The sequence below is a fragment of the Pseudopodoces humilis genome, chromosome 22, assembly GCF_049639895.1.
Source record: "Pseudopodoces humilis isolate 2021_Gansu_Grassland_sample_001 chromosome 22, ASM4963989v1, whole genome shotgun sequence".
NCBI lineage: Eukaryota > Metazoa > Chordata > Aves > Passeriformes > Paridae > Pseudopodoces > Pseudopodoces humilis.
In genome coordinates, this window is record NC_142221.1 from 9916286 (window position 1) to 9934614 (window position 18329).

Below are 18329 nucleotides of genomic sequence, written 5' to 3' on the forward strand. Positions count from 1 at the left end.
CCTGCTCTGCTCCTTCATGGGGTTCCTGGGGCTCCAAGGGGGTGCTGGACACGGTGAAAGCAGAGCTGGCAGGTCCTGCTGTGCTCCCTGCCTTTCTCTGGGACAGTGCTGCTCATTGAGACCATTTTTTGAGTGAGTGCAGGAACACACGGTGGAAAGGGAAATTCTGATTTGTTGGTCCCTGTGTGAAACATGAAGATCAGAGAAAGGCTGCAGGACCACATGGAAAAATGGGAAAAAGAGGATTATTAGGGTAGTTCTGGAAACAGGACTAGTGACAGGGAGAGGTGATCGGGGCCAGCCTTGTTGCACCCAAGACTGCTGACCAGCCTGGGCCAAGGTGCCAGCACATCCCAGGAATTCCTGGCTGGAGGCTGCAGCATGGATGTCAGCTTGGCTACACTGACAGTGCCTGGGGAGAAGCGACCAGTGTTGCCTGACTGGAGAACATTCCTGCTGTATCTCTGGTCTCTTTGTAGCAGTCATTAACTCCAGGCTCACTGCAGGCCCAGCAGAAGCCACTAAGAAGCCACTGCAGAAATCCTTGCTGTGGGAGTCATCAGAAATGAAGGCAGACCTGGGATCCAAGCAGATTTTGCCTCTTCAGATACTTTCTCTTGCCAGGACTCAATTTCTTTGAGTAATGAAAAATATTTTGGGCTGCATCCAAGGGGAAGAAAGAAAAATCGCACGACTGCATGGAAAGGAGACCTGGCAAGATGTCCTGCCAAAGACTGGCCTGAATGCTCAGGAAGAGGCAAGTTAATTGGTTTGGAAAGCAAGATGAAGAGAAATCTGTCTGTCTGAGGAACAAGCTGGGAACATGGACCCCTGTGCCCTGGGGGTGCAAAGGGTTGGGTTCCTGGCAGGGATCCATTGCCACCAGGCTCTGGAAAAATGGAGATGAGGGTAGAGCTGTGTCCCACACCCCATGTACACAGATCAGGGATGCTCAGCTGGGGCAGGGTCAAGGAGAAGATGGCAGACTGTGTCCCACCAAAACCTGCCAAGCCATCTCCTGAAGGCACCGTCAGGTTGCTGTTAGTGGCCTGGCCGCAGGGGCTGCTCCAGGAAGGTCCCGGGGCTCTGAGCAGAGGTTGGGGACCCTCAGCAAGCTGCAAGCTCCACAGGAAAGCTCCAGCACTGGGTGCCCTGCCCTGGGCTCCTCTGGGGCCGAGCAGCACCAGTGGGGCAGGAGCAGGATTTCTGCTCCAGTCCCATCTCTCGGGGGTCAGCACACACCCCCAGCCCCACGGGCACGCTCCAGGCAGAACAGCGAGCAGGGAGCCCCGCTAGCCGTGCTTAGGGCCAGGTTATGGCACCCTGCTGCCAGGGCCACCCGTGTGCCACAGAGCCATCAGTGCCCTGGCCCTCCCCAGGGACCAGGTAAAAGCCGCAATGTCATCCCATGTTCACCATTGCTCCATATCGCCACGCTTTGAGCCAACACGGGACGTAGAGAACTTTATCTTTCTCTTTTGGATGTCAACAGAGCTGAAAAAGCTGCTCCCTCCTTTCAGGGGGTGAGAGGTTCAGCTGAGACACCTCACTTTGTGTGGACAGGATTGTAATTCTGATAGTGACGCTAGTAATGCTAATACTCTTAACTGTAACAGTTTGTCTTTATCCAGCACTTTCCGTACACAACATTTTGTCCTTTACTTCCACAGTAATTCCATGGAAACCCAACCACTTAGGCCCTTAGATTGTTTCTGAGCTTAAGACAAAAATTCCTTGCTGAAGAATTCCCCAGTCCCTCAAGGGAAAATGCAACTGCATCACACCAGCTGTGCCACTCAGGCTTTGCTCTCAGATTGCTCCGTGACTCCCGTGAGAGCTGAGGCACAATCTCTCCTGATAGTGGTTTTTGCGAGCTCCAGCGTTATAGAGACCCTTTAGCAAACAGTGGAGGAGGAGGTGGATGTTGGATTGCTTTACTACACGTCATTTTCAACTGTTTATAATATTCTTCTGTGTCTACATATTTTCTCTGTGCACATTATTCATCAGAGTAAAAAAAGGAACTATGAAAACCTCGACCAACTTTCCTATGACAACAAGCGAGGACCCAAGGTATATATGCATGGAAATGCACGCCGCCCACCAACCTAACTAGCAAATGAAAAATAGCCACAGCCAACAGAAAAATAAAAAAGAAAAAAAAAAAAAAGAGAAAGAGAAAAAAAGAAAAGAAAAGAAAAGAAAGAAAAAAAAAAAATCCATGACTATGTCTCTTGGTAGCACGTTTTTATGTTGAGATAGTTTGGTTTGGACTTGAGAATGGAAACTTAGCCAGCTGACCCTGGAAGGATTTCTTTTTGAAACATGCATGTGAACCAGTAATTAACTTGCAAGTTCTTTTTTTTTTTTTTTTTTTGAAAAGTTGAACCAACCCCCTTTCCTCCCCAAAGGAAACGGTTCCTTGGTGTAAGTTGCTCACTTTGATTCCCAAAGGTTAACCCTGTGCAATATGTTTTTTTCATTTCCCATGTTTTTGAAAAACAACACTCGTTTGAGTTTTCAATTGCATTTCAAAGCCTTTTTCTCTTTCCTGTACAATGCACGCCTCTTTTTGGGTCTTGATTGACTTCAGTTTGCATGCACAGTGCAAAAAAAAAAATTTAAAAAATTAAACAACCAAAAAGCCAAAACATTAAAAGAGAAAGGAAGGAAGGAAAGAAAGAAAAGAAAGAAAGGAAAGAAAAAGAAAAAAAAATAACTATAACCAACCTTATTTAGCAGACTTTTGTGCAGTTTAATGAATTCTCTTGACCCTTTTCTAGATAGCATGGCTCTCACCACCAGTCCCGGGGCTCACTCACTAACCAGCTTTGCTCACACTAATCACAGGCTGAGAAAGTGCTTCAGTTTGACCCTGGAACCAAAAATGTGACATCGCTGCTGCTGGAGGCGAAGGAGCTGGAAGCCAGGGTGATCATCCTCTCTGCCAGGTGAGGCTGTGCCGCCCCTTCCCCTCCCCGCTCCGATTTCCTCTCTTGCAACGCTGCCCAGCACTGGAGGCACCGCGCATTTGGGGACTGACAGCTTCCCGAGAGAACCTGCCCCAGTCCTCGGGGCTGGGGGTGCTGGGGGTGCTGGGGGTGCTGAGGGTGATGAGGGTGATGTGGGAGATGAGGATGCTGAGGATGATGAGGATGATGAGGGTGCTGAGGATGATGACGGTGCTGAGGATGATGACAGTGCTGAGGATGCTGGGGGTGCTGAGGATGATGAGGATGATGACAGTGCTGAGGATGCTGGGGGTGCTGAGGATGATGATGATGACGGTGCTGAGGATGATGACGGTGCTGAGGATGATGACGGTGCTGAGGATGATGATGGTGCTGAGGATGATGACGGTGCTGAGGATGCTGAGCATGCTGAGGATGATGATGGTGCTGAGCATGCTGAGGATGATGAAGGTGCTGCTGGCCAGGCAGACACAGTCCCTGGCAGGGCTGGCTGTGCTGCAGAAGCAGCTGTGGTTACTGACGCTGTGTCCTGGCCCAGCTGGGAGCGAGGGGAGCGTGGTGGCCCCATGGCCACAGCACAGTGTGCAGGTGTGAGGGTGCTCGGCAGCGCTGGCACCTGCAGCACCAGGCGAAGCCGACAGTAAGGTTCCCATGGCATAAGGGATTCAGCCACTGGCCAGCAGAGCCGGCAGGCAGGGTCACCTGGGCTGGTGCATTGCCTGGCACCGCCACCCCCTTGGCGTGTGACAGCGGGGCCAGCCGGGGCCACACGGCCGCTCCCTTGGTGTCTTTGCAGCGAGGATGACGCGGCCACGGTGTACAGATCAGCGGCCATGCTCAACATGACGGGCTCGGGCTACGTGTGGCTGGTGGGGGAGCGGGAGATCTCGGGCAATGCCCTGCGCTACGCCCCGGACGGTAGGAGCTGAGGGAACCGGGGGAGCCGGGAGGAGCGGCCCCTGCCCTGCCCGGCACCTCCCGAGCTGAGGGAACCGGGCCCGGGGAACCGGGATCGGGGGAACTGGGGGCTCCTGCCCTCCCCGCACCTCCCGAGCTGAGGGAACCGGGCCTGGAGAACCCGGGGGAGCCCAGGGGAGCCGGGATGAGCGGCCCCTGCCCTCCCCGGCACCTCCCGAGCTGAGGGAACCGGGCCTGGAGACCCCGGGGGAGCCCAGGGGAGCCGGGATGAGCGGTCCCTGCCCTCCCCGGCACCTCCCGAGCTGAGGGAACCGGGCCCGGGGAACCGGGATCGGGGGAACTGGGGGCTCCTGCCCTCCCCGGCACCTCCCGAGCTGAGGGAACCGGAGCTGGGGAGCCGGGAGAGCCCAGGGGAGCCGGGATGAGCGGCCCCTGCCCTGCCCGGCACCTCCCGAGCTGAGGGAACCGGGCCTGGAGAACCCGGGGGAGCCCAGGGGAGCCGGGAGGAGCGGCCCCTGCCCTCCCCGGCACCGCTCGGGCTGTGGGACAGCGGTGCCGTGCTGGTCCCGAACGGAGCCTCCCGCACCCCCCGCTCCCTTCTGGGCGTGGGGACTCGGCCTTGGCCACGCTGCCGCCCCAAATCCGCGTCCCCCGGGGGAATGGGGGCCAGGGCCTGGGCATGGCTGCGGGCCCAGCCCCGCTGCCCCTGGCCGCTCCTGCCTGAGGCTCGGGCAGCTCCCCCCGCATCCAGGGGATGCTCAGCCTTGTGCTCGCTGTCCCAGGAGCGGGGCACGGTCCCAGCAATGCTGAGCCGCTCCCCTCTGCCCTCGGCAGGAGTGATCGGCCTGCAGCTCATCAATGGCAAGAACGAGTCAGCCCACATCAGTGACGCTGTGGCCGTGGTGGCCCAGGCCGTGCATGACCTGTTTGAGAAGGAGAATATCACAGACCCACCGCGGGGCTGCGTGGGCAACACCAACATCTGGAAAACAGGACCTCTTTTTAAGAGGTATTGGGGAAAGGGTCCTGCTGGAGGGAGCAGAGGACCTGGTGGGGGAGAGCTGGAAAAGGTGGGAGCATGTGGAGAAGTGCAGGAGAACATGGCTTTGTTCAGGGCATCTGTCACTAAAGCTTTGGGGCATGTGGCACAGGGCTGCCTGGACTCTCCTGCATGATTTGGATGTGAGGGCTACGTCTCTCCTAGAAAACTCTCCCAGACACAGGCTCAGGCAATGGCACCCAGTTTTTCCAGGCTCTTTAGGCATCATCCTGGTGCCTGGCACAAATTCAGTCCATGTCAATCCATGCTACCCTGGACAATGCTTAGACAGCTGGGATGTGTGGGCAGGTAAGGAGGAAAAGATTCCCTCTAGGAGGAAAAGATTGGGGACCATGGTCTCCTCCAGTCTGGAGCTTGATTCCATGGGTGAAAGTGGGAGAGAGGGGGACTTCTGCCAAATCAAGGTAGGGGGATATTTCTGTCCCATTTTATCTTGGTTTCCTGCTGAACATTCCAGGGGCTGTGGCATGGATCCAGCACTGCAAGCAGGGCTTGGTGGCAAGGGATGGCCATGCATGGGACATGCTGTGGATTTGGGACATGCTGTGGATTTGGAGCTGGGGTGTCACAGACAGGAGCATGTGCCTGAGGGGTCCTGCTGCCAGGGCAGGGCGATGGCAGGTCCTGCATGCGCTTCCAGACCCCAATTCCTGCAGCACTGCAGGTGCTGGGGCACAGGGGCTGGGCCTTGGTGCAGCACTCCCTGCAGATCTGCGTTCTGTTGAGCATGAGAGGTGCAAAGCCTGCAGATTGTTTCAGAGGCATTTCTGGCATCCCCTGCAGTGACAGTCTTTGGCATGAGCGAGTCAAGGCTGTTCTTCACAAGTGGCTCAGGCAATCCTATCACCTTTCCAGGGTCTGGGGGCTGTTTCTCTCCTTGGTGATGTTTGTGTGTGCCTGGCCTCTAGCCAGGCTGGGATGGGCAGGTTCCAGGCACAGCACCAAAGCTGTAGCATGGGCACATCTCCCAGGGAACCCCCAGAGGAAAGTGTCCTTTCCTCCGATCATTCCAGAGAGGAGTGGGACTGATCTGGGGGAGAACAAGGGGCAATGGCAGCAGATATGACAGAGAACATTTGGGAAACTGATTCCATGCACCAGGAGGGGATGGCCACAGGTCTAGAAACAGACCAGCCTTGGCTGGACTTGTACAGGGTAGTGAGCTTATGGCAGGTAACTGAGAGGAGGCATTTGCCTTTCTGATGCCTGGTGAGGCGTCTCAATGGCACAGCAGCTGTTCCAGGTTGTCCCAGTTGTGTTTCTCTCCACAGGGTGTTGATGTCCTCCAAGTACTCAGAGGGTGTCACCGGCCGGGTGGAGTTCAACGAGGACGGGGACAGGAAGTTTGCCAACTACAGCATCATGAACCTGCAGAATCGGAAACTGGTCCAGGTTGGGATTTACAATGGCAGCAATGTACGTGCAGGCCTGGACTGGGGAAACAGGGCTGGGGCACTGGGGTGTCCAGCTTGGCCTCATGTCCATCTGCTTTCTTCGGGATCCATCAGGTCCTGACCAACGACAGGAAGATCATCTGGCCAGGGGGGGAAACGGAGAAACCTCAAGGCTATCAGATGTCAACCAAGTTGAAGGTAAGAGCAAATGGCATTAGGGACAGAGCTTCTCACTCTCTGCATGCCAGGCAGTGACTTCATCTCCCTCCCACTTCTACAGCTCCTCTGCAGCTAGCAGCAGCAGTTGCAGGGCCAGGAGAGGATATGGGAGAGAAACAGAGAAGGTACAGCAGGGTGTTCAGAGCACAGCTCTCAGCTGGAGTCAACCTAGATAGGGTGGCAGGCATCCTTGGCTTTGGAAAGAGATAGGTGGGAAGTGGAAATGAGACAGCAAGGAAATGGTGGAGGGACAAGGTGTTGACCATTTCTTATGGGAGCCAGAGGACACCTGTCACAGATTTGAGAGAAACACAAGGATGGTCTCCGTTGGCCAAGGCATGGTTCAGCTCTGCTGCACAGTGCAGAGACCAGGTAGAAACAGATTCAAAAGATTAAACCCTCTTGTGGAGGGTGGATAGACTGGTGGCTGCGAGGCTGAACTCAGGAGGTCCCTGGGGAGCTGATGGCCAGAAGCTGGAGGTAACACTGGCATCAGGTCCCTCCAGTCTTGCTTTGCTTCTCATGCTGTTCTTTTAAATGTTGCTCAGCAGCCCCTTCAGTGACTGGATCCAACTTCAGTGGCTGGATCCTGGCCAGGCTGATTTTACCACTATGGCCATTCATTTGTCCTACTGTTCATTTGTCCAGCAGGTGAAATCCCATTCCCACTGGCAGTGAGCCCTTGTTCCCACGAGGTGCTATGGGTATGTTGTGATTGCTGTTTTGCTGAAAGGTCCAGGGCAGGACTGGAACACCTGCATTCACTTGGGGCAGTGTGACAGGATCTAGAGCCCCTTTCCAGGCTCTAGGCCTGGCTGTGTGGTGTCTCCCATCAGTCTCCTGGTAGGGAAAGAGATCTTGAGGCTCAGCTGAAAGTGCCACATGAAGGAGGACACTCCTCACCTTGGGTGCAAGGAAAGAAAATGTTCTTAGTGTTCTTCTTGGCAATGCTGTGTTAACAGTTGGATTCTGTGATCTTAAAGGTATTTTCCAGCCTAGAGGATTCTGTGATTCCCCGTGCCAAAGCCAGGTGCTGCTGCTGGGCTGAGATGACAGCTGGGGAGGGCACCACAGCTCCTGTGGAGAGGGCAGCCCAGCTCCCAGCATGGGAATGGAGCTCTGGAGGGAAACACAGACCAGAGGGTGTTTGTGCTTCACCTCACAGATTGTGACCATCCACCAAGAGCCTTTTGTGTATGTGAAGCCCACTCAGGCAGATGGGACGTGCAGGGAGGAATTCACCATCAATGGAGATCCTGTCAAAAAGGTCTTCTGCACTGGACCCAATGAGACCATCCCAGGTAACTCGGTCTGGTGGGGACTTCCACTCCAAGAAGAGGTCCCAGGGAGGGTTCTCAGTCACACAGGAGACCCAGAGCAGTGACAGCACAGCTGGCCCCCAGCAGCCCCCCATCAGCTCAGCCTCACAGCAGTGCTGTGCAGGAGTTGGGCCCTGACATCCAGGGGCTTGAGCCCAGCAGATTCTTTCCCACTGTCTCTCTTCTGGATGGGCTCCAGGGCTGCTTTGAGGGATTGCATCCCAAGTTTCTGTGTCCTGACATGTTCCAGTTCTCTCTGCCTTGATGTTCAGCAGCAGCAAGGACCCCAAGGCACATTAGCATGTGCTGCACTGCAACAGCACCCGTTTCAAACTGTCCCAGAAACCTGTGTCAGGATCAGGAGTGAGCACCTGCTGTGGGATGGGAGCTGCTCAGCAATGCCAGGCTTGCCCAAATCCACCTGAAGGGCATCCCCTTGGCTCCTCACACCTTCCTGTGCACAATTTCCCTCCAGAGCTGTGTCCTGGGCTGTGTTCAGCCTGCTGGGCTCATGCAGAACTCCTCCAGCACATGCACTGAGCCCACTCCTTGTGGGTAGCACCCCCTCCCAGCCCACCTGGCTGGGACATGGCAAAGGAACGGGGCCCCTTTGTCCCCAGCCTGCCAACACCCATGGGTGACAGAGGGTGGTCAGGCAGATGGCCCTGAAGGATAACGTGGTTACATCCCACATGGAGACTGCTCTCCCTGGGGACAGGCACGGAGCCTGTGTGTGCTCCCTGGCCAAGGGCTGCCCCACTCATCCCCGTCCTGTCCCTCCCCAGGCCGTCCCACGGTGGCACTGTGCTGCTACGGCTTCTGCATCGACCTGCTCATCCGCCTGGCAGGGGTGATGAACTTCACCTATGAGGTTCACCTGGTGGCTGATGGTAAATTTGGTACCCAAGAGCGGGTGAGTTTGGGCAGCCTGTGATCTTTCTTTGCCTGTATCGTGTGTTGAAACACCCCCACGCCCTTGTCCTGAGCAGGGTGGGGTGGAAGGGCAGAGCAGGATCCCTAAAACGTGCAGGGTCCTGGCTGGTGGGGGATGTGTGTCGGGGCAGGAGTCTGACCCAGCCTCGGTTTCCTGGCAGGTGAACAACAGCAACAAGAAGGAGTGGAACGGGATGATGGGGGAGCTGCTGAGCGGCCAAGCAGACATGATCGTGGCTCCCCTCACCATCAACAACGAGCGGGCTCAGTACATTGAGTTCTCCAAGCCCTTCAAGTACCAGGGCCTCACCATCCTCGTGAAGAAGGTATGGTGTGGGTGGGATGTTTTGTAGAACACGGGAGGTGCTCATTCTCAGATTGCACCGTGCCCAGTGCAGCCCCTGCAGATTCCAGGCTGCAGGCTCCTGTCTGCACCAGCCTGGCCCTTCCTGAGCAGCAGGAGCTTGGGGCAGGGCAGGGCCCCTGTGGATCCCTCCAGGCGGGCAGGGTGCAGGCCTAGGGGGTGCCAGCGCTGTTCCCCTCTCTCCTGTGTGCAGGAAATCCCCCGCAGCACCCTGGACTCGTTCATGCAGCCCTTCCAGAGCACGCTCTGGCTGCTGGTGGGGCTGTCTGTGCACGTGGTGGCAGTGATGTTGTACCTCTTAGACCGATTCAGGTGAGTGCACTTTGGGCTACTCGAGATCTGGAGGGGACAGGGAGGTGCTCCTGGGAACTGGGTCCCTTGCTTGGGCACAGTCTTGCAGCCTTTTGGGGGCTCTCATAGGGACTTGACCCACCTGCTCTGCCCCATAGCCCTGGGCTGAGGCTCCTGGCCTCTCTGGCTGCCAAAGCTAAGGGATCTGGATATGTGGGGTACCCAGCACGTGGGGATGTGGGAACACACCTGTCAGACCAGGTGCTGTGCAGATACCTGACCAAGGGGACTGTCAGCTTCTGAGAGGATTTCCTCTCAGCCTTCCTTGGCCCTGTGGCAGCTCCTCTGAGGGCAAGACAACCTGTCCCTGCCTCAGCCCTGTGCCCAGAGGCTTTGATGGCTGATCTGCAGGGAGCCCTCTGTGCTGCAGTGGGAGAGGCTTGAGCTGACCAGGGTCAGATAATCTTTCTGTTGTGGGGAGAGTGTGATGGGAGTGTAGCAGCGTGAGGCAGACAGGGCTGCGGGTCAGCACGGGGATGTGCCAGGCACTGGGACAGAACAGGGAAGAGCTGCTTGGGACAAGGTCTGTAGGAATGAATGACACAGGGCTGCACCAGGACACCTGGGGCACACTGGGGAGCCCTGGGAATCAGGGTGAGGGGAGTGAGAAGGGTTCTTCATCTTGTTTTCCAGCCCATTTGGCCGGTTTAAAGTAAACAGTGAGGAGGAGGAGGAAGATGCCCTGACTCTCTCCTCAGCCATGTGGTTCTCCTGGGGAGTCCTGCTGAACTCTGGCATTGGAGAAGGTGAGTCACAGCTCCCAGGGGGACTGCTCTGCCCTGCAGCCCAGCCTCTGAGCTTGCCAAGCCGAGCCCTTGTGGTGCCGCTCTCATCTCTCCTCTCCCCCTGCAGGTGCTCCCCGGAGTTTCTCTGCCCGTATCCTTGGCATGGTGTGGGCTGGCTTTGCTATGATCATTGTGGCCTCATACACTGCCAACCTGGCAGCCTTCCTGGTGTTAGACCGACCTGAGGAGAGGATCACAGGCATTAACGACCCCCGGGTAACGACCCCCGCTTGCTTTCCCCTTCCCTGGGGTATATAACACGGCTTGTGGTCCCAGAGCCCTGATCACCACGGCTGTGATCTGTGCTGGGGCAGGGGGGGCAGACTCAGGGAGCTCTGCCTGGGCTGGTGTGATGAGTGTGAGTCCCTGCTCTGGGTGGGAATGGACACACTTAGGCAGGGATCAGCAGGAAAACAGCCTGTCCACAAATAGCCTGTCTGCAGTCAAACTGCCTGCCTGTTCCTGGAGAGCCTCCTCTAACCAAGGAGGAAACTATTCATTATGGATGAGTTATAACTAATGAAATCGTCCCTGCGGTGCAGTCAATACTCCCCACATGCCTCAAATCCATTTCCTGCTCTGGCAAGGACACAGCCACAGCTCATCAGCCCAGGAATGCAGGAACATGCCCTGCAGCAGCACTGACCCACAGCATCCCACGGCACTGCCAGTCCCACGGCAGCCACAGGCCTCCTGCAGCCTCAGTGCCACCGTGGCCCTGCCCCAGAGCATCCCCTGCCCCAGCACCACGCTCCCACGGCATTCACTGCCCCACAGCATCCTCGGAGGAGATCAAGGTCTTCTCTAGGGAACAGGTCCCTGGAGGAGATGGGGAATTAGGAAACAGCTTTGGGGTGAGAAAGTTTTCCTGGTGAAGGACAGCAAAAATAGGAGCCCTGCCCTTGCCTTTCAGCTGCGCAACCCCTCGGATAAATTCATCTACGCCACGGTGAAGCAGAGCTCCGTGGACATCTACTTCCGACGGCAGGTGGAGCTGAGCACCATGTACAGGCACATGGAGAAGCACAACTACGAGAGCGCTGCCGAGGCCATCCAGGCAGTGAGGGACAAGTGAGTAGGGCCAGCACCGTGCCTGGGAAGGGCTCCAGGGAGCTGCAGTGGCTGGAGAAAGCAGGGCTAAGCTGGAGGGAGCTGCAGCTAAAGCACGGCTTAGTGGGACCACCCAGCTAGGGCTGGGGAGGATCTGCCCAGTCGTGATGCATCCCAGATCTCTGGGTGGGAGCACAAGGTCTGCAGGGGGGATGGCACAGTGAGAGCCCAGGCCATGGCCCCTCTTTCTGGCCCCTTTTCTTCTCTCGGTGCAAGGCTGGGTGGCTTCAGTGTTTAAACCAGAGCTGGGAGTGCCCTCGCTGCTCCCACGGAGGTGCAGACAAGCTGGGCTGCCCAGCCTGACCCTTCCATCCTCCCTCTGTATCCAGCAAGCTCCACGCCTTCATCTGGGACTCGGCAGTGCTGGAGTTTGAGGCCTCCCAGAAGTGTGACCTGGTGACGACGGGGGAGCTCTTCTTCCGCTCCGGCTTCGGGATCGGGATGCGCAAGGACAGCCCCTGGAAGCAGAACGTCTCCCTGGCCATCCTCAAGTCCGTACTCTCCTCTTGGCACGGGGCTTGCCCCCAATGCTGCATGTGTTGGCACACGAGTAGGCTCGTGCCAGGCACTGCCAGCCACCCTCCAGACCTCTGCAGGGACAGGGACACTGGGGCTGCCCACCCATCCTGACAGAGGGGCACTGAGTGACCGGGGTGGGCACCAGCTCTGGCTCACAGGGCTGGGCAAGCAGCAGGCAACTGGAGGGAGGGCAGAGCAGGGCAGGGAGCAGAGTCGTGGTCTAGGCAAAGCTGGCAGAGAGCAGCAGGGTCCATCCAGCACAGATGAGCAGGGTGTGGGTGCTGCCATCTCCCCACTCCTCCCTCAGGGCTCAGCCTGTCCAACAAGCATTGCAGTGCCCTGGCTTGGTCACCCAGGGCTTTTTTCTTTCAACTCGGCCTGCTCCTCTTACACAGGGGTATGTCAGGACCCCCTCTGAGTCCAAGGCTTTTAGAGCAGCGCTAACCTGCAGTGTGGGGTGTCACAAGTCAGACTGATATTATGGGTGAAAAGGGATTTCCTTGTATTACTTTGGAAATGCCTCACTCATTGCAGAGAAATGTCACAGTGGAGGAACAGGCAGCTGGGAAGCAGCAAGTGAAGGGGGGAGCCCTGGAAGATTCCTTTTAGAAGAGACATGGTCAGGAACCACCAGGGTCCTGCCCAAGATGCGGAGGGGAAAGGGCTGAGAGAGAGTGGGCAGGATGTGGAAGATGGACAAGACCCAGGGTGATGTAGGGAGCCATGGACCCCGTCTGTGGGATGGTCTTAACACGGTGATGGGTGGCAGCAGGACAGATGGGATTTGGGACAGCCACATGAGAAGCCTGAAAAGGCCTTGGTGTCCTCCTTGGAGAGGATGGGGAAGCCCAGGGCTACAGGTGGCCCAGGAAGGTGCTGGGGGTATACCAGGAACAAGAGGGAGGAAGATGCTGGGATGTTCCAACCCTCACTGTGCAGTGCAGGGAGCTGCCAGGCAGCAGTGCCCTGACCTAGAGGGTGCTGGGGGTCAGCAGAAAGGACTGGGCTCCATCATTGCCTGGGCTCCAAGTGGCCCTGGCAGGTGGCGGAGCCATGCAGGAGGGAAGTGGGAGGTGTGGTTCATGTCCACTCCCTGCAGCCTTCTCCAAGAGCTCTCGGAGCACTGCCAGCTCCATCCTTCCTTGGGAACACACCTTCCCATGGCTTACACGTGGCTCTTTTGGCAGCAGGTGCTGCCCCAGAGCAGCACACAGAGCCAGCACGTTCCTGTGCTGGTAGGCTGCAGGCAAGCACAGAGTGCCAGGATGGAGGGCACAGAGGCACAGAGTGTGCCCCAGCTGCCTTTGTCCCCAGTGACTACCCTGTCTTGTCTCCTTGTGCTTCCAGGTCCCACGAGAACGGCTTCATGGAGGATTTGGACAAGACTTGGGTGAGGTATCAAGAGTGTGATTCCCGTAGCAATGCCCCAGCAACACTCACCTTTGAAAATATGGCAGGTTTGTTCTGCAAACCTCTTTCTCCCCCTTGGCTGGGTAGCCCACTTTTACTCAAGACATTCTCCTCTCCGGGGCTTTCCTCTCAGGCCAAATTCCTGCTGCTTCTGGGTTTGTGCTTTCCTAGTGCTGGGAGGCTGCTGAGGTGGGCTCCATTCCCACCTTGTTTAGAGCAGTTCCACAAAGCTTCCCCCATCTTCCCTGGGTTCCCTTCTTGCCAGTGGGGCTACTGTGGTGTGAGCAAGGCTCCCCTCCTTTGGCCAGACTGCGGCTGGCAGTGCAATCAGAGCTGGCACCAGTGCAGAGAGGACAGCAGCACCTCGAGGGAGAGCCCTGCTGCAGGAGGGGCACTCCCCAGTCCTGAGGAGCCCTGGGCAGGGCCAGAACAAGGATAATTGACACAGAGGGGTTTTCCTCTTGCAAAGACTGTGAGAAGCCCAAGACAGGCTGTCCTTTTGCACTGAGGTGGTGCTGCTGGTCCTACAGCCAGACAATGCAGTGGTGAGGGATGAGGCTGGCACTGCTGTCTGGGTTACAGGCAATGGAGAAGGGGACATTTTGCTCCATCTCCTCAGACACCACTTCAGAAATGTCATCCCCGAGGGTTGCAGCATCCAAGGACAGCACAGAGCTCTGTGCATGGCTGTGCTTCCTGGCGAGCCAAACTGGAGCACCAGGGTTGGGTTCTGGTGCAAACAGCCCCACAGTCCTGGGGATGGGGGGTCTGCCCTGGGGCTGGCCATGTCTGTCCTGTGCCCCCAGAGCTGGCACTGACATCCCTCAGGTGCCCAGGCTGTGTTCCCCTCCCAGTCCTCCAGGATTGCGGGGAGATGGCGGGGGGACCCCGGGTTGGCAGATGCTCCCGTCGCTGAGCATGATGCAGAGGAAATGAGGGGTCATGTTGCAATTTCTACTGCCCCCTGTAACTTTCCTGCTTATTTCAGGTGTGTTTATGCTGGTGGCTGGAGGTATTGTTGCCGGGATATTTTTAATATTCATAGAGATAGCTTACAAAAGGCATAAGGACGCGCGGAGGAAGCAGATGCAGCTGGCGTTCGCGGCCGTTAATGTGTGGAGGAAAAACCTGCAGGTAGGACAAATCGTTTTTAGAGCAAATCTCCACCAGGTGCGTTTTCCATTCCTTCACCAAATCAGTGAATGCAGAGCTGTGGATTAGCATGGGGCCCTCTGTCCCCCACCCCCAGTAGCTCCAGCTGGGCATTACTGGTGTTAAGCTGTAGGGTGGTGTCCCTGCCTTTTCCCCGGGAGCTGCCCCTGCCCGACGCTCCCAGCAAAGCTCCAACAGGGCAGAGGCCTGGCCCAGAACAGCCCCAGTGGAGCTCGGGATGGGGGCTTTGCTCTGGTGGGGGCCACGTGCCAGAGCCACACCTTGCCCTGGCTGGGCAGGCAGTGCCAGCATGGCTCCTTGGCAGGTTCTGCCCTGCTGCCCGGCTCTGGCCGTGCTCACCAGCAGATGGGAGAGTCAGCCTGCTGCCACTGCCCATCCCTGCCCGGTGCTCAGGTGGAGGAATGCTCCAGGGATAGCTTCCATTTCCTCCCCTCCCCTGCCTGCTCCACAGCAGCACGGTAGCCCTTGCCGTACCCAGGACCGACTCCAAAATGAGGTGGTGCGTGCTCTTGTCCTTTGGAGACAAGGACATTTCCCCACGCAGGAGCCAGCAGTGCCAGTCCCTGTCAGTGCCGTGGCTCCCTTGGTCTCCTCTCGTGGGGCTGTTGCTCTCCCAGGCTTCTCCTGCTCCTGGAACATCTCTGTGCCGCTCAGGCAGGGAAGCGCAGGAGGGTCAGAGGTGCTTGGCAGTGACATTGAGCCATGGGCACATCTGTGGGCCACCAGCCTCACACTTTCCTTCCCTGCTGCTTTCGGGGCCGAGCCCCACGGTGCCCCTGTCCCCAGTGTAGGGCAGCTGGAGGCTCTGTCTGGTTTTTCCCTCGGGGATGCACAGCGGCGTTCAATGAGCAAGAGCTCCTTTAGGTGACTAAAGGACACTGCTGCTGGGAGCAGAGCCAGTGGAGCAAAGAGAGAGGAGGAGGCTCGGGGACCTCGGGGAGCCCGGCCGGGGCCCCAGGGAGCAGCGCTGGCCGGGGCTGCGGGGGGGCTGCCCGGGTGGCCCGAGAGCAGCGAGGGGAGCACGAGGCCGGGCTGCTGTATCCTGAGAGCTCGCTGGGTTCAGTTCACCGGAAAGAGTCTCGGAAAAGCCATTTCTCAATTTTTTTTCTCCTTTTTTTCCTTTTTTTTCCTTTGCTTCCAAAAAGCAGCAGCACCGAGGGGGTTAAGGCTGCTGGGACAGAGCACACTAGTCGCACTGCCATTTTTCACTTGCCAACCTTCTAGAAAATACTGCACTGGGTCCTTGGGCAGAGTCTGTGGGACTGTGAGCAAAGCATGCTGCCCTGTGGGGGTAAACAGCCTCATGGTAAAGAGCCGTTTGACATTGTAAGACTTTTCCACAGGAGGAAACGTCAGAGCACTAGTATCTGGTACATTGCTAGAAGGTAGGCAAGTGGAAAGATTTATTTGTTAAAACGAACAAACAAAAATAATGGTTTTTGGGATCACAGTTTTGCCATGGCTATTTCCTGAGATGCCATGGAAGAAAAAGACATTTCATTCCATTCATCTTGCTTTCCTTTCCGTTTGTGCATGTCCGCAAAAGAGAGAACTGAGAAGGAGGAGCAAATGTATCCCCGAGCATGCTCTACGCACCAGCGGGATACATTTTGGTTACCCCCGTGCGGTAGCAGAGCCAGACCTGGTCACTCCGTCCCCCGTCGGAAAGGTCACACTCATTGGCACCAAAGCAATTGGGGAGGACTCGTTGCCAGCGCCCGGCGCCGAGCGCGGCCGGGCCCCCCGGCCCGCGGCCCCCGCACCATGGCGGCTGGTGCTCCCAGCCTGCGCCAACCAGGTCCGACTCGCTAACTCCAACGCCTACATCTTTCAGTTCTGTTTCTCTTTGAGTTCATCCCGACCCGACGACATCATGGCACTAACGCTTTGCTTCCTCCCTTTCTTTTCCTTTGTATTTTTAATTTCAATTTTCTTTTTCTTCCAGTTTCCTTTTTGTTTTTTAGCCTGTTTTACTTTGGAAAACAAACCAAACCACCACCAACAACCACGTTCGGCTTTGCACAACTGCATCATTTGAATTTTTGAACACATTTTTTTTTTTTACAGAATATTCATACAATGACTTCTCTTTCAATGCAGTCCTCTCTCTCTCTTGTGGCGCTAGGATTCAGCCTCAGAAAAGGCCCTGAGCACTTTTTTTTTTAGTGGTAGGTGCAGCATCTCACGTCTGCGTCCAGCCAGGCTAGCGGTGGAAGCGAGGGGCAGGGCGCCAGGCAGAGCATCCCCAGGAAGCGAGGTCAGCTGTGCCGGCCTGGCTGCAGACACCAGGAGAGCAGGGCTACTTCCCAGAGGGGTTCCCAGCGCTCCAGATGCGAGGCTGGTCCCCGTAGCTGTAGCAGTGTGGTGGCTGTGCCGTAGCTGTGGGTCACGGAGGCCCTTGGAGGACTGGGAGTGGCAGAACACCTCCAGTAGCTTTCTCACCCAAATGAAGGCCATGACATGGGGCAGTATTCAAATAGATTTAGAGTTTCCAACAACACACTAGAGATCTAATTACTTATACATATTCATTTTAGGATAGAAAAAGTGGTAGAGCAGAACCTGACCCTAAAAAGAAAGCCACTTTTAGGTCCATCACCTCCACCCTGGCCTCCAGCTTCAAGAGACGTAGGTCCTCCAAGGATACGGTAAGAGGAAGAAGAACAATTCTGCCCTCTCTCTTTCTCTCTCTTTCTCTCTTCTGCCATCCCATTGACTGCCACACACCCATCCCGAAGCTGCCAGTGTACATGCATAGCTCATGTTCGTCACCAGTCAGTCAGTCAGTCAGTGAGTCAGTCATCCCGTGTACCTGAAAGGATGCTGGGATCCTGGAGGGCAGGCAGGAGGTGGCTTGGAGTCCTGTGATGAGTTGGGAGATGCAACCGAGTTTTTGTTTTGTTTTTTGTTTTCTTTTTGCCTGGATGATTTCTGATGTTCCTCTCTGTGCTTCGCTCACCTTACCGGTGCTGACCTCTTGAAACTGATGACATTTTTTCTTTTTCTTTTTTTATTTTTATTTTTCTGTTCCTAAGTGTTCCTGTACCTGTTTGTCATTGTATGCCTAAAAACAATCACCCCGATTTAATTTGGGCACCGTGTCACCTCACCAAGAGCCATGCGTGTCACACTCTCTACATGTGATTTTTGTTTGTGACAATTAGCATTCGGAATAGTCCTCGCACAGGAGTGACAGCTGTCTCTGGTTATCGTCAGCAGTAATGCAGCTCTAGAAAAGAGATGAAAAGGCTCCAAAGAGGAGGTTGTTAAAGACCCAGCCTTGGTTCAAACTCGTGTTTTCCGCTGCTCTCACATAACCAGAGAAAATTTCCAAATTGCTGCCTCTAAATCCAGCTGTTTCCAAAATGTGCAAACGTGTCTGCTCGTGCTGGAGCTTCAGACACTTCAGCGTCAGGTTGGGCTGTTGGTCTGTCGGACTGAGCCGTGTCCCTCTGCATGTCGCCGTCTGTTGTATGACACTCTGCACTGTGGCTACTCTGTTGTCTCGTGTGGCAGCGCCCGCTGCGTTCTGCTGCCCGACCTCCTGGCGCGACGGGCTGGCCAAAATCCCCTCCCCGGGGCGACCGGCGGGTTTGTGCCTGGGGTTCCTCACGCCAGGTCCCCGCCAGGCTGCCCGAGGCGCAGCGGGGACGGGGGGACGGTGGCAGCGGGGGGAGATGTGGCCCCCGTGGCGGGGTGGCCCGTCCCCAGCCGCAGGCTTGGGCGCCTCGGGGACAGCATGTGGTATGGCAGGGGGTCTCGGGGCCACGGCTGTGTGTGAGGAATGGAGGAGGCTGCCTTT

At 56.5% G+C, this 18329-nt stretch overlaps 1 protein-coding gene across 16 annotated transcripts in view; it reads left to right on the forward strand.

Moving 5' to 3' along the window:
* Nucleotides 1–18329, forward strand: part of GRIN1 (glutamate ionotropic receptor NMDA type subunit 1) — a 38408-nt gene that overhangs the window by 13739 nt on the left and 6340 nt on the right. For 4 of the 16 annotated variants that reach the window (XR_015774401.1, XM_088066006.1, XM_088066007.1 and 1 more), the window contains exons 4-21: nt 2011–2073; nt 2851–2951; nt 3769–3890; nt 4725–4899; nt 6222–6366; nt 6459–6542; nt 7729–7864; nt 8668–8795; nt 8977–9141; nt 9373–9491; nt 10164–10276; nt 10383–10531; nt 11229–11386; nt 11755–11916; nt 13292–13401; nt 14343–14488; nt 16074–16325; nt 17065–17175. Coding sequence is in view for 15 of the 16 variants with exons in the window: in XM_088066006.1 (XP_087922132.1) it covers nt 2011–2073; nt 2851–2951; nt 3769–3890; nt 4725–4899; nt 6222–6366; nt 6459–6542; nt 7729–7864; nt 8668–8795; nt 8977–9141; nt 9373–9491; nt 10164–10276; nt 10383–10531; nt 11229–11386; nt 11755–11916; nt 13292–13401; nt 14343–14488; nt 16074–16325; nt 17065–17175 (2439 nt within the window). In the remaining variant the exon portion in view is untranslated. Of the gene's footprint in view, nt 1–2010; nt 2074–2850; nt 2952–3768; nt 3891–4724; nt 4900–6221; nt 6367–6458; nt 6543–7728; nt 7865–8667; nt 8796–8976; nt 9142–9372; nt 9492–10163; nt 10277–10382; nt 10532–11228; nt 11387–11754; nt 11917–13291; nt 13402–14342; nt 14489–15870; nt 15913–16073; nt 16326–17064; nt 17176–18329 lie in introns of those variants that run through there. The other 12 variants (XM_088066011.1, XM_088066013.1, XM_005527149.2 and 9 more) reach the window with 8 other exon arrangements.